The sequence below is a fragment of the Nicotiana sylvestris genome, chromosome 10, assembly GCF_000393655.2.
Source record: "Nicotiana sylvestris chromosome 10, ASM39365v2, whole genome shotgun sequence".
Classification (NCBI taxonomy): domain Eukaryota; kingdom Viridiplantae; phylum Streptophyta; class Magnoliopsida; order Solanales; family Solanaceae; genus Nicotiana; species Nicotiana sylvestris.
In genome coordinates, this window is record NC_091066.1 from 111,728,301 (window position 1) to 111,742,665 (window position 14,365).

General features: G+C 39.9%; 1 protein-coding gene across 1 annotated transcript; it reads left to right on the forward strand.

Moving 5' to 3' along the window:
• Positions 1 to 13,181: 13,181 nt before the first annotated feature.
• On the forward strand, positions 13,182 to 14,162 carry LOC138879807 (uncharacterized). Its single transcript, XM_070159441.1, has one exon. It carries the CDS (start codon positions 13,182 to 13,184, stop codon positions 14,160 to 14,162), a length of 981 nt encoding a protein of 326 aa, XP_070015542.1.
• The last annotated feature ends 203 nt before the right edge of the window (positions 14,163 to 14,365 follow it).

The following is a 14,365-nucleotide window of genomic DNA, read 5'->3' on the forward strand; positions in this document are numbered from 1 at the left end:
TTATTGGTAAATTTAGACAATTGAAGAATTTTGAATAATAGATAAAGATTTGATACTATTTCAATGAGTTACGTACCAAGTGTCATCACTATAACATACCAAGTTTATAATTTTAGGAAACTCCAACAAAAATTTCAAAATTATTTTAAAATAGAAGATATAAATTACAATAAAAAGACAATCTTAAAAAAATTGGCTGTTTTTTTATTTCTTAAACCTTACTGTGCAAAAAGAAATTAATATTTTCTCCCATATTTTTTTGTGCTGCAATTTGTAATTTATTTATAAGCTTTGTACTTTTTTACACAGAAACAAGAGAAAAGAAAGGAAAAAAAAAACTAATCACCCAAAAATCTTCCAAACGTGGACTTGAAATAATAATTCTAACCTACCTCCATAATTGATTCTTATCCACATTCTTCTATGCAAAATAATTACTTGGCATTGCTCAAGACAATTGGTAATATTAGGATAAGATAAATAATAATATAATAAAATTAGTTAGTTTAAAATTACTATGGTTAATTTTTCTAATATGGTCGTGAAATGTGGCATTTATAATTACATTTGGCGTGAATTTTTTTTTTTTTTTATGATTTTGGTTGCTAAGTTATAAAACCATTGGACAAATCTCAAAGCATGCACAATACTAATGTGCACAAACATCGGTTAGGCAGACTCACCACTTCTTCCCCAGCTGCACAAATATCAAAGATGGTGACACAAACATTGTAGCAATTAATCGACTTGGCATCGATGAAAATCCCCAACTTGCTGTTGGGCCAAATTAAGGAACTTCAAGCCATGGAGATTGTTCTCTAACTTAAACACTGTCATCCCAACAAGACTCCGTTCAACCCATCGCCAGATTTACCAACGAAGAGTTGCAGCTTTGTCAATTGATTGGGAAAGAAATTACTGTGGCTCAAATTGATCAGAACCAATGTCAACCAACTAACACGGATGAGGAATATGAATTCAACACGATTAAGGAGGTATCCAGTCAACCAATTGCCACATCAATGCAATAACACATGGCTAAAGAACTGTCTGCCCTGGTGTTCGAGGTAATGTCACAACCAATTCTCCTGCACGAACAAGGTCAAGATTAAAAACCACATTTGGAGCTACTACAAATACTTTCTTCTTTACTCCTGGACTTCCTTCCATCTTAGATATGGTGTGGGCGACACTGTTGCGTTCCTTAAACGTGTACTGGAGGAGGGTCACCTTCCGTTGGTGCATTAACAACCTACAAATATTAACATTCCTGCCCCAAAAAATATTTAACTCAATACCACAAGAAATACCCTACGAAAAATATCCTTCAACTTTGATAAACTTGAGCAACCTAAACACTCCATTCAATACCATGTACTTAAACAAACTCCTACCATCACAAACACCAACACACACACCAGAAGCAGACCCAAAAATGGAACAACTAGCTGCCAATTCACCTGCTCCTCCACCACCACTAACACTCAAGCGTTCTTATTTTAACAAGTTGAGGATAAGATATGAGGTTGGCCAGACCTTGTCACACCTCCTTTTTTTCTACACCCCGTAAAGGGTATAAATATAAGGGAGTTTTTCCAATTAAAGGACAATCGAAACAAGATTTGTTTATTCAAAGATTTAGAGTCGCCACTTGGGATAATTTATGGTGTCCCAAGTCACCGGTTTAAAACCCCGAATCGAGGAAAGTTGACTTTATATACGGTCTGCGAACACAGAAATCCGGGTAAGGGATTTTGTAAACCCGGGAGAAGGTGTTAGGCATTCCCGAGTTCCGTAGTTTTAGCGCAGTCCCTTTGATCATACTTGGCTTATTAAAATTGTTTAATTACTCATTTTAAAACCCATGTGCTTTTACCTCTTTTAATTTAGAAAACGTCTTGAAACAAGTCACGCGTATGTGTACCCGCTTGTTTGGCGTGTCAAAAATCGTGTCACGCGAACGTGTCCACAATTAATGACACTTCATTGTTATTAAGAAAATTTAGTCAAAGTTGCGCGAACGCATACTCCGAACTAGTCTTTTTTTTTTAAAATCGTAATTATGTTACGCGAACGTATACACAATCACAGTGGTATATTAAATGGGCCTAAAGCAAACTACAAACATTTGTTGCTTACATCTAAATCACAAGAGGGCCGTGTATTTTAAGGTTTGTTTGATTTGGTGCACCTCGAATCTAATAGATGGACAGATCGAAAGAATCTATGGTTAAGAGCTAAATTACAATACCAACCTTCATTCGTTAAGAGGATTTAAACCTATTACATACTTAGAAAATAATGATTTAGAAGGGGCAAAAGCCCGATTTCAATTTCCTCCCACGTTTGGGCTTGGCTGGCCCAAACCCAATTGTGAATACCTGTATTGTTGATGCTCAAACAGACGCCTCAGGCGTGCCCAACCCAGAAAACTGGGCATAATACAAAACAGCGGCTCGAAATCGAGCCTATGAGGCCGCGCGTACTATTTGGAATCATTCTATTATCAAGAAAATACACGCCAGAACTACTGATTTTCAATGCTTACACAACTACGAAGAAATCATCATTTTAAAATTTAAACACATAGAAAAGAAAAGGAAATCATCATTAGAACCCTTTTTGATATTAAGACCTCATGATTCAAATCCATGCCAGCTTCAAAACCTTATTCAATATCTAAAAATGGCTTATGGCTTTCAGGCTGACAACTCTAATTTAAACGTGTCTTTCAACTTTCATATATAAGAGGAGAGAGACTGTAAACAACCAATACTATTGCTAAAACTTCATGAACTAAATTGTATGCACATGTAAGTCATTATCTATCAATGTCGAGAAATCAGTATACTAATCTAAGCAGGATTCAATGAGCTAATAGGTTTCATGCATTTTCTAAGACAAATTGCAACATAAAACTCCAAAAGACACATTACACTGCCACTACCTTAAAAATGAGTCAGTAAGAGAATCACTATTATATCACATTGCTACTGCATGAATTCTTAAGGAGAAAACAGAACACAGCTAACAATCATGGTCCAAAAACAGTGTTCATTTCTGAGATCTTCAAACAGTCATTGCTTTCAAAATTTGCATCTCATACATTCAGAAGGTCGAAGAGTACCTGGGAAGGGAAAAGAAAAAGGAGAAGAAGATCAGCAATAAGGCAACAGCACACAACAATTTCTCCAACCAGTTTTGAACCGAGAAAACGAAGTAATAAACCCCAAAAATCGACTCCAAACCCAACAATCAAAATTCGAACCAGAAATGAATTATTACACCTAGACACCAAATGATTCAAACCATTTTATCCTTCAATTGTTCAGAAATTAACACAGAGGAAATATCACAGGAATTTCTAGGAATTTTTCAATAGAACAGTAAAAAAAATTGTATCCTTAGCTGTCTAGGATTTTCGAATTTTTTGCTCTTCAAATCTTGCCTTGAAAGGCAAGAATGATACCTCTTATAGGCCCAGCCAATAGGGCAGCCCCCAGAACTACTTATTTACCCTTTACCCCCTTTTTAGTTCTTGTTTTAGCTTAAGGGTCCTTAATGTACAATCTAGAAATTCAGAATAACCCCAACCCCAGCTTCCTAGAAGCTTCCCTAGTTAGTTACACCTAGATTCCCTATGTCTTTTACCCAAACTAACCCTTAATTGCCTTGTTTTTACCCCTGAACCCAAAGTAGATATGGGTCAATCTTGACCCAAAACTTAAAAGGCTTTTGCAGTGGGGTCGAGAATGGCCTCAAGGCCCAAACAAAATCAGAAGCTCATTTTTAATGAATCAATAATCACTTGGGAGATTTTAAAACTAAAATTCTAGCTAAATGACTGATTTCTCTTTTTAGGCTAACTAATGAACTATAATTAAACTATATTACCTAATCAACCACAACTAATCATACAATTAGAAGGATCAGAAATTGTGACCTAAATAAAGCTAAACAGGCAACATACATAAATCAAACAAAACTGATGACAAATTTGGAAAGAAAATTGGAGAACACACAGAATAAATATGAACACCAAAATGAAAACCTAGGTTTAAAACTTTTATCAACTTTTAGTCAGAATAAAAATTAATTAAAGAAAAAGGAGAAGAAAAGAAGAGGAAGACGGTGAAGTGACAGAAATGGACAGAAAAAATAAAGAAGCTTACCGACTAAACTCGACACCAACACTGGATTTTCAATTTATCCCAAAATAATGTTAATAGCTTGTTCTTTGTTAAGAACCAGCGACCATCATTGTTTCGTGATAAATCGGCCTTGAACACTCAAGAAAATCGGGGAAATAGCCCTTGCATGCACAGAATCTGATTTTGGGTTTTTTGGGTTTCACACTTCAAATCCAGATTCGACGGGTTCTGGAAAGATTCGAGGGAAACGAGTACCGGATTTGGTATGAGGGAGCCATGGGGTGTTGTGGTGTTGATTTTGATAGGGATTCGAGTGGTCTATGGCATCGCCACCGGGCTCGAAGCAGTGGGGAAAGGGGGCGGCGGGTTAGGGTTCTTGCTGAGAGTCTCAGGAGGGGGGGTTGAATGAGATGAAATGAGGGGGGTAGGGTAGTGTTTGGACATATAAATATCCTTACCTCCCTAGTTCTGATCCGTCCGATCAGACCCGTTCAACGGCAAAATGAAGGGAACTAGAACGACGTCGTTTGGTTGAGTGGGGGGAACCAGACCGTGTCAGGGCGTGGGTTTGGGCCGGGTTTCAGGTAGTTTGGACGGGTTTCACATTGGAAGATTTGCGCCTGGGAGTTTAGTTTGAAACTGGCCCAACCCTTTTCATTTTTTATTCAAAACAAAATTAATTCAAAACTCTTTTTCCTTTTTCTTTTTTTTCCCTTTTTTCGAAATTTAATTAAAATCAAAATTCCTAGAACTAAAAACAACTAATTAAGCCTAAAATGATAATTAACACAATTAATTAAAAACAAATTAACAAAAGAAAGCTACTTAAAATCAAAGCTAAAATTAAAGGTGCAAATTAAACTAATTTTGTGATTTTTCCATTTTATGCAACAATTAATTTTCTAATTAATCCTAAAATGTAAAATTAACCCTAAATGCAAATGCAACGTATTTTTTTGTATTTTTCACTAGTTAAAACGCACAAACAAAATGCGAACAATTAACAGCAAATGCCACAAAAATCCACAAAATTGCAAACACTGAAAGAAATTATTTTGTTTTGAATTCGTTGGAATAATTCATATAGGGCAAAAATCACGTGCTCACAGCTGCCCCTCTTTGCCCGGAAACACGAAGAGTTTTCGTGCAAAGATAAAGTGAGCGGATATGAGCGATTTTTGCCCGTTTGAATACTCCGTGGGAAACATTTTTGAAAGATTTGACCGCACCCTACTTCCGAGGTTGCCTACATATCCTTGACTAAAAAGGAATCAGGTCAGTGTAGTTCAAGAATGTTTGGTAGCTGGGACTACCATGAAGCTGGGCTTTCATTGTTGCTGCTGCTACAGCTTACTGAACCCCTTTTTACACCATGTCAAAAATAAAAGAAGCTAGACTAGACTATGATCTATGTTTTACAAAATCCTATCTAAATCTTCAAACTTGCTCTTGTGTTTCTTGTTGCCTTGTTGTCCTCTATTCTCTCGGTGATATCCATTTATTATCCCCTTGAATTGTAAGCTGAGATGTCTTCCCTTTTCTTCAGGTGGACGCCTGACTGCTAAAGTCGAATTGTATCCTGAGATGTGTTTCCTTGCTCTCCAGGTAGATGCCTGATTGTTGAACTTGATATGTATTCCCATGTTCTGTCTCCAAGACGTGAATGTATTCTCATGCTACCCAGGCGGGCTCCTGACTTCGAAACGTGAATGTATTCCCATGCTATCCAGGCGGGCTCCTGATTCCAAAACATGAATGTATTCCCATGTTATCCAGGTGGGCTCCTGACTTCGAAACGCGAATGTACCCTCATGCTATCCAGGCGGGCTCCTGACTTCAACTTGAAACGTATTCCCTGCTCTCCAGGCGGGCTCCCGATTGCTAAACTTGAGTGTATTCCCTGCTCTCTAGGTGGGCTCCTGATTTCAACTTGAAACGTATTCCCTGCTCTCCAGGCGGGCTCCTGATTGCTAAACTTGAATGTATTCCCTGCTCTCCAGGCGGGCTCCTGACTTCAAAATAAACAAAGCAAAGAATTTGAAAGTTAAAACTTGAATTGTACTCCCTTGTTTTCCAGGCGGGCTCCTGACTGCTAAACTTGACGGTATTCCCTGCTCTCCAGGCGGGCTCCTGACTTCAACAAAATAGACGAAAAACAAAGAAACTTTTCTTCCCCAGTTTGGTGGCTGGGTACAGATGTGAGTGAAAACTAAATCATATTACCAAGTATTACTAAGAATTTGAAAGCTAGGTCCCATTATCCAGGGGGTCCTGACAACTCTTAATTAAATGACAATTTTAAATCTAAGTTATATCTTCTAAAGGTGTGACTTTTGCTAAATCTTGTTATCTAAGAGGGTCATTAAACTACTCCCATTTTCCAGGAGGGTCCTGAAAATCAAAGGTCAAATTTTATCTTAAGAGTGACAACTTTTATGGCTGAATTATACTACCCTACAGCAGAATTTACGTTAAATGTTGTTATCTAATCGAAATCTTAACTAAGTCCCATTATTCAGGAGGATCCTGAAATTTTGAAATTAAATCCCATTATCTAGGAGGGTCCTGAAAATTTTAAAACTATGCTATTTTTGAACATTTCACTAGGTCCCATTTTCCAGGAGGGTCCTGAAAATCACAAATCAAACCTGTCTGGTGACTGCCTTTCTTCGCGGAGGTTTTCTCCGAAACAACTGAAATTTTCTGCCCCTGTTTAATCAAAGAAAAATCTTGTCAGTTTCAAATATAGTGGTTGGTTGATGGCATTTTTTGCTGAAGGTCTACTCGCTACATTGTTTTGTTTTGACTGACTTTTCTGAGTTGGCCCTGAACCGCTTGACTTTCCGACTGACTTTCAAAAACCCATAACTTGAATGACCCGAGTGTTCTATTCCCGAACCGTTGCCTCATACCTCTTACCCCTTTAACTGAGCCTCTGCGTCTCCCACGAAATTACCAAATCATTTTGTCGATGGAACTCTTGCTAGCATTTTATCTCCTTTTTCATCATGCTATCTTTGGTATTGCTCTGGCCGCACTGTGCTTTGCAATCTTGAAGCTGGTAGTGAGCTTTGAAATTCCTTCTTATTTTCTTAAACAGAACTGACATTGGGAACATCTTAGAGAAATAAACCCAAAGAAATGAAATGCAATGACTTTCAGCAGCAAAGGGTTCCGGTCCTTGGATAGATTTTCTCCTGACAGAAAAACTGACCGTGGCTAAAACAACATATCATTACAAGAAAAGAAGATAGCGGGGGCCCAGGATTCCACATATCCTAGGTTGTCGGATTACAATTTCAACATCAGCATAGTGGAGTTGGTATCAGTGATGAGGAATATCAAAGAAGCAAAATTCCCGAAGCCAATCAAATTTAATCCCAGCCAGAGGGATCCAAACTTATGGTGTGAATAACATGGGACTCATGGCCATAGAACTGGGGATTGTCGGAATCTACGAGAAGAGGTGGCGAAGTTGTTCAAAAATGGCCATCTTAGGGAGTTCTTGAACGACCGAACCAAGAATAATTACAGTTGTAGCCAGGAGAATGCGGAGCCTTCAAAGATAGCAGAAGACTCCCCTCAGTTGAATATCAACATGATTTTGGGAGCATAACCTTCTCAGGGCCAAGAAAACAAAGATATTAGTGACCCACAACAAGAGACTCCGGGAAGTCGCAGAAGATAACATCATCTTCATGAATGAAGACGCCAACAAACTTCTCCTGCCACATAATGACGCCTTGGTAATATCTCTCAATGTCCTAGATTTTTGGATGATGCGTGTTTTGGTTGACCTAGGAAGCTTAACCAACATCATTCAATGGAGAGTGATGGAACAAAAAAAGTTAACCGGAAGCATTATTCCGATAAAAAAGCTCCTTGGTGGGTTCAATTTGGCAAGTGCAACAACCCGATGAGAGATCCTACTACCTACAAACGCTGAAGGGATAACCAAAACCACCTTATTTGAAGTGGTAGACTGCGACATGGGTTACAACATAATCCTAGAAAGATCGTGGATACATGAGATGAAGGTTGTGCCCTTAACATATCATCAACTATTGAAATTCCCGACCTCGGAAGGAATCATGAAGATAATATGAGACCAACCAGCAAGAAGAGAGATGAATTTTGTGTTGATTTCCAGCATCAAAGGAAAGGATCCCAACAAATAGCAATTACAAGAACCGAGCCTGCTCCCTTGCCAAATGAAGATGATAAAGGCGAGAAGTCGTCTTAATCCCACTAGGTGCTGAGCTACTTTCAGGTACTGAAGGTGACATATGCAGCCAAGTCCACTGCAGAAGAACTCGAGCAAGTGGCTTTGTTAGAAGAATTCTTGGAAAGGAAGTTTCACTTGGGAATAGGACTTAATTCCAAACTCAGGTCAGGAGTTATTAATTTCCTTAAAGCTAATATTGATTGTTTTGGATGGTCTCACTCAGATATGACAGGTATCCCATTAGAGGTAGTCATGCACAAGCTAAGCTTCGACCCTCACTTTTTACCGGTAAGGCAAAATAAACGCCCAATAGCCGAGGTTAGAAACAGGTTTGTTAAAGAGGAGGTAACTCGACTACTCGATATCGCTTAAATCTGGGAGGTAAAGTATCCCGAATGGTTAGCTAATGTAGTTGTGATTCCAAAAAAGAATAACAAGTTTAGAATGTACGTAGATCATAAGGACTTAAATAAGGCGTACCATAAAGACTCGTTCACATTGCCAAACATTGATCAAATGATTGAAGTAATGACCGGGAACGAGTTAATGAATTTCCTCGATGCCTATTCCGGGTACAATCAAATCAAGATGAACCAGAAGGATTAGGAAAAAACTCCGTTCATAACAAACTTTGGCACATATCAAAGGCTTGTTAATAAGATGTTAGAGAAACAAATAAGATAATTAATGGAAGTATATATAGATGACATGTTAGTTAAGTCTTTGAGTGCAAGTGATCATTTGAAACAACTCCAAGAAACCTTCGACATCTTTAAGAAGCATAACATGAAACTCAACCCCGAAAAATGTGCGTTCGGGGTTGGCTCCGATTGGTTCTTGGTCTCACAAAGAATAATAAAGGTGAATCCCGATAAAATCAAGGCAATCAAGGACATCCCGGACTAGCTAACGAGCATAAAAGAAGTATAGAGGCTAACCGGAAGATTAGCCACTTTAAGCGGATTCATCTCTCGTTCCTCAAAAAAATGTCATCATTTCTTCTCATTTCTTAAGAAAAAAACAATTTCAAATGGACTCCGAAATGCTAGCAGGTCTTGAAATACTTGAAATGGTACCTTTCAATCCCCCGTTACTATTAAAACCGGGGAAAGCTGAACATTTGCTGATATATCTAGCGGTCTCGGAAGTAGCGGTAAGTGCCGTTTTAGTTTGAAAGAACGAAGTTATGCAATTTCTAGTCTATTATGTTAGTAAATATTGTTAGGAGCGGAGATTTGTTATCCGTACCTTGAAAAGCTAGCCATAGCTCTCATATTCGCCTCTCGAAGGCTTAGCCCTTATGTTTAGTGTCACCCGATAGACGTTGTGACAACCTTCCCCTTGAGGAATGTTCTTCACAAGCCTAAGTTATCAGGCCAATTGGATAAATTGGTAGTCAAAATTGGAGAGTTTGATATTGAATACAAGCCTAGGACTGCAATCAAATCATATATTTTGGTCGACTTTGTGGCCGATTTCAGTCTCGAGTTAATGCCCCTAGCTGCTAAAGAGGCAGTACTAGTGTCGGAAACGACATGAGGAGACCTTGTTTAAGGATAGAGGCTCCAATGTATATGGGTCCGAGCTCGGGGTTGTTCTAATCACACCCTCAGGGGAAACCCTGAGGCAAGCAATTAAGATTAATCTATCAACTAATAATGAAGCCGAGTATGAGGCTTTGGTTGCAGGACTTGAATTGGCTCGGGGACTTGGCTCCGAGGTAATAGATATCAAATGTGATTCCCAGATGGTAGTAAACCAAGTGTACATGATTTTTGATACAAAGGAGGAATACATGCTAGATTAGGTGAATAAGGTTCAGGCATTTCTTGCATGATTCAGGGTATGGTCAATCATAAAAATTCTGAGAGAAGAGAACATGGAAGTGGACACATTGACTAATTTGGGGTCATCTACGGAGATGAAAGGATCTGACTCCAGTATTGTCATTCAACTTCTGCATTTGTTACAAGATGTGGATGGCTATTCTGAAGTGAATACAACCAATATAGGCTGGGACTGGAGGAATGAGTTCGTCGAATATCTTCGGCATGGCAAGTTACCCGAAGACCCAAGGCATCCCGAGTGCTATGCACCAAAATGGCCCGTTACTTCCTCATGAACGGGCAATTATATTGGAGATCGTACCAAGACCCATTGGTCCGATTTCTAGGAGCCTCAAAGGCGTACTACGTGATGAGAGAAATCCATGAAGGAATTTGTAGGAACCATTCCGGTGCAGATTCATTGGTACTAAAGATGGTTAGGACATGATACTATTGGCCCTGGATGGAACAACATGCAAAGACGTTCGTTCAGAATTGCGACAAATGCTAATGCTATGCACAGTCGGTACACCAACCAGCGTAACTATTTCATTCGGTGTTCTCCCTATGGTCATTCATGAAATGGGGGATGGATATAGTTGGCCCACTACCACTAGGTCCCGGAAAGGTAAGATTCCTCTTAATTTTACTACTTCACTAAATGTGTTGAAGTAGGTCCTTACCAAAAGATCGATGAGCGCGAAGTGGTCGACTTCCTATGGGACCACATAATTTGCCAATTCGGAATACCGAAGGAAATTTCCTGCGACAATGGACCATAGTTCATAGGCTCCTAAATCCCAAAGTTTCTCAAAGATTTGAAAATCAAAAGGATTACATCCTCATCGTACCATCTGAGGCTAATGGGCAGGCGGAGTCAACCAACAAGGTGATTATCCAAAACTTCAAAAAAGAGGTTAGAAGCTGTTAAAGGTAAATGGTTGGAAGAGTTACCGGGCATGCTATGGGCATATCGGACGATGGCAAAGTCATGCACGAGAGAGACACCTTTCTCTCTCATATTTGGTGAGGAAGCTCTGATCCCAATGGAAGTAGGGGAACCAACCTTACTGTTTTCCTGAGCAAACGAAGAAGCAAAATAATAAGGTATTGCCGGTGAAACTGAATTTGCTCGATTATTGCACGGACTACATGAGGATTGTGGATCAGAAGCAAAGGATGGAGAGATACTATAATTGGAGGGCCAATCTCTGTTACTTCTGAATACAGCCAAAATCGGGGAGTTCGACTTTGGGGCTACTGTGCCACTCACGCCCAACCTCGAGGAGCTCGAAGCAGAATTTGAAGTGTGACCCTGAGGTGCGTACCTCGAGGAAGAATATCGAAGGCTCACTATGGTCAATCTCGGAGCAGTACAAATCGATGATCATCATGGAAAGGCGGGAAAGCTCCCAAGTACACGTGGTTAGAGTTGACCAAGTTTGCAAGAATAGTACAAATCCATACTAAGCCATTATACAGCTCTACCAATAGCATTTCCTCATTATTATTAGACATGTACTATGTTGGGATTCCCCTCTCCCCCTTCCTATATAAAGGGAACCCTTGTCATTTTGTAACACACATGAATATTGAATACAATAGAACATTCTCTGCTTTTCTTGCCTAAACGTGCTCAACAATTACTCTACAAATTTATTACTTATTCTTCATTTATTGCTCCTCATTTATTGTGTTCATTCAATTTTCTTCATTTATCGCTCATTGTCATCCATTAAAGTCAACCCTCGAGGTTCTATATCGCTGAGCTCGAGGCCCTCAGTCTTGTAACCACACGGGTTTGTTTATCATTTCTTACTGATTTATGCATAGCATTATTCACCTAACAACTAGTATTAAGATAAATCACATATTTTTAGAACTACAAATCAAATATAATTATGATTAACATTTTCCAAGTAAACAGTTTGGCGCCCTCCGTGAGGCTAAAAATAATTGTGATTGTTTTGGTGCTAGTTTTCTGATAACACACGTTGCTCTTCACACTTTTTCTTGTCAAAGATTCTTTGATTTCACGCTTAGTCATGTCTAGCACACAAAATGCACCTCTTCACGACAGTGAGGGACTTGGAGAAAATAGCGGCATAGGGCTTAATGTACTACCTGTAAACCCTGATAGAGGCTAACGATAAAAAGGTGGAAACTTATAACTCGAGGGTTGATCAGTTCCTGGGCGCACCCTCGATTTTGAAGGGTGTAGATTCAAAGAAGTTCGTGTAGAAACCATTCCCATCACGTGCGGCTCCGAAGCCCGTCCCGAAGAAATTCAGAATGCCCGATATCTCGAAGTATAACGGGACCACGGGCCCCAATAAGCACATTACCGCTTATACTTGTGCTGTAAAAGGGAATGATTTAAAGGATGACGACATTGAATCCGTCTTACTGAAAAAATATGGAGAAACACTGTCGAAGGGGGCCATGATGTGTTACCACAACCTACCCTCAAAGTCAATGGATTCGTTTTCCATGTTGGTAGATTCTTTTGTGAAGCCACATGTCGGTGCCATCAAGGTTGCTACAAGGAAGTACGACGTCTTCAAGATCAAACCAAGGGAGAACGAGATGCTGAGGGAATTTGTATCTCACTTCCAGATGGCACAAATGGAATTACCGTTGGTCTCCAATAACTGGGCAGTGCAGGCCTTTACTCAAGGCATGAATGAGTGAAGCTTGATAGCTTTGAAGCAGCTAAAGCAGAGCTTGGTTGAGTATCCCGCCGTGACTTGGGCAGATGTACACAACAGATATCAATCAAAGATCAGGGTCGAGGAAGACCAACTGGGAGCCCCCTGTGGCTCAGTATATCCAAGCAGGCTCCTAGCAAAGGAACTAAGGGAGTCGAAATAAGACAAAGAAAGGTATCAGCCATACTTCAAGGAACGAAGAGATACCTCGAGGGGGAATATACCTCAAAATGATCGAAGAGTAAATCAAGGCAAAAGTTCCCGGGGACTCATGAGTAAAGCCGGGTTTGATAGGCACACTGGGCCAGTAGAGGCACCTTTGTTATCTGAGTGCAACTTCAAGATCGATGTCTCGGACAACGTATCCGCCATAGGTAAAATCAAAGATACCAGGTGGCCAAAACCCATATTGTCAGATCCTTCACAAAGGAACCCTAACTTGGTATGCAAATATCACGACACTCATGGTCATAGGACCGAGGATTGCAGACAGCTTCGAGAAGAGGTAGCCCAACTAATCAGCAAAGGGCACCTTCGAGATTTCCTCAGCGACCGAGCTAAAAATCAACCTTTAGGAAAGAGAGGCGAATGGGAAGAACGAACTAGAAGAACCACAACACGGTATCCACATGATCATTGGAGGGGTCGATGCCCCCAAGGACCCGTTGTCAAGCAAACAAAAATATCCATCACCAGGGAAAAGCGAACTCAGAGTTACATACCAGAGGATGCTCTAACATTCAATGAAGAGGACATCGAGACCTTGTCTCAGCCTCAAAATGACGCATTGGTAATTTCTTTTCTTTTGAATAAGTTTCAAATTAAATATGTGCTCGTGGATCTAGGTAGCTCGGCCAACATAATCAGGTTGAGGGTGGTAGAGCAGCTCGAACTACTTGACCAGATCGTACCTACCTCTCGAGTCCTCAATGGATTCAACATGACGAGCGAGACAATGAAAGGAGAGGTCATCCTTCTAGTCAACGTGGCCGGTACAATCCAAGATACCAAGTTTCATGTCATCAAAGGTGACATGAGATACAATGCCTTACTTGGAAGGCCATGGATACACAGTATGAGGGCATTGCCCTCAACCCTTCATCAAATGATGAAGTTTCCAACCAAGGATGGAGCAAAAGCAGTGTACGGGGAGCAGCACACAGCAAGAGAGATGTTCGTGGTGTATGATGTAGCACTAGCATCAATGCCTTCTATATTGAAGAAGCCAAAATACAAGCAAATGGCCAAATAGCAACCATAACCTACATTCTCGGCTCCACCCGAATGAGTGAATAAAGGATCGTGTCGCGTCATCGGAGCAAGCAATTAAAACGGATCGAGGCTCTAACGCTATCAATGCTAAGGTACAACCTTCTCACTTTTCATTTATGTTTTATACTAACTTATTGTAGGTGTTCAATTAAGAGGAATCGAAGCACCCTCTAGCTTGAAGAC

Excerpts from the sequence above, each read along its gene's own strand:
- LOC138879807 (XM_070159441.1), top strand. The coding sequence starts at position 13,182 with ATGAGTAAAGCCGGGTTTGATAGGCACACTGGGCCAGTAGAGGCACCT.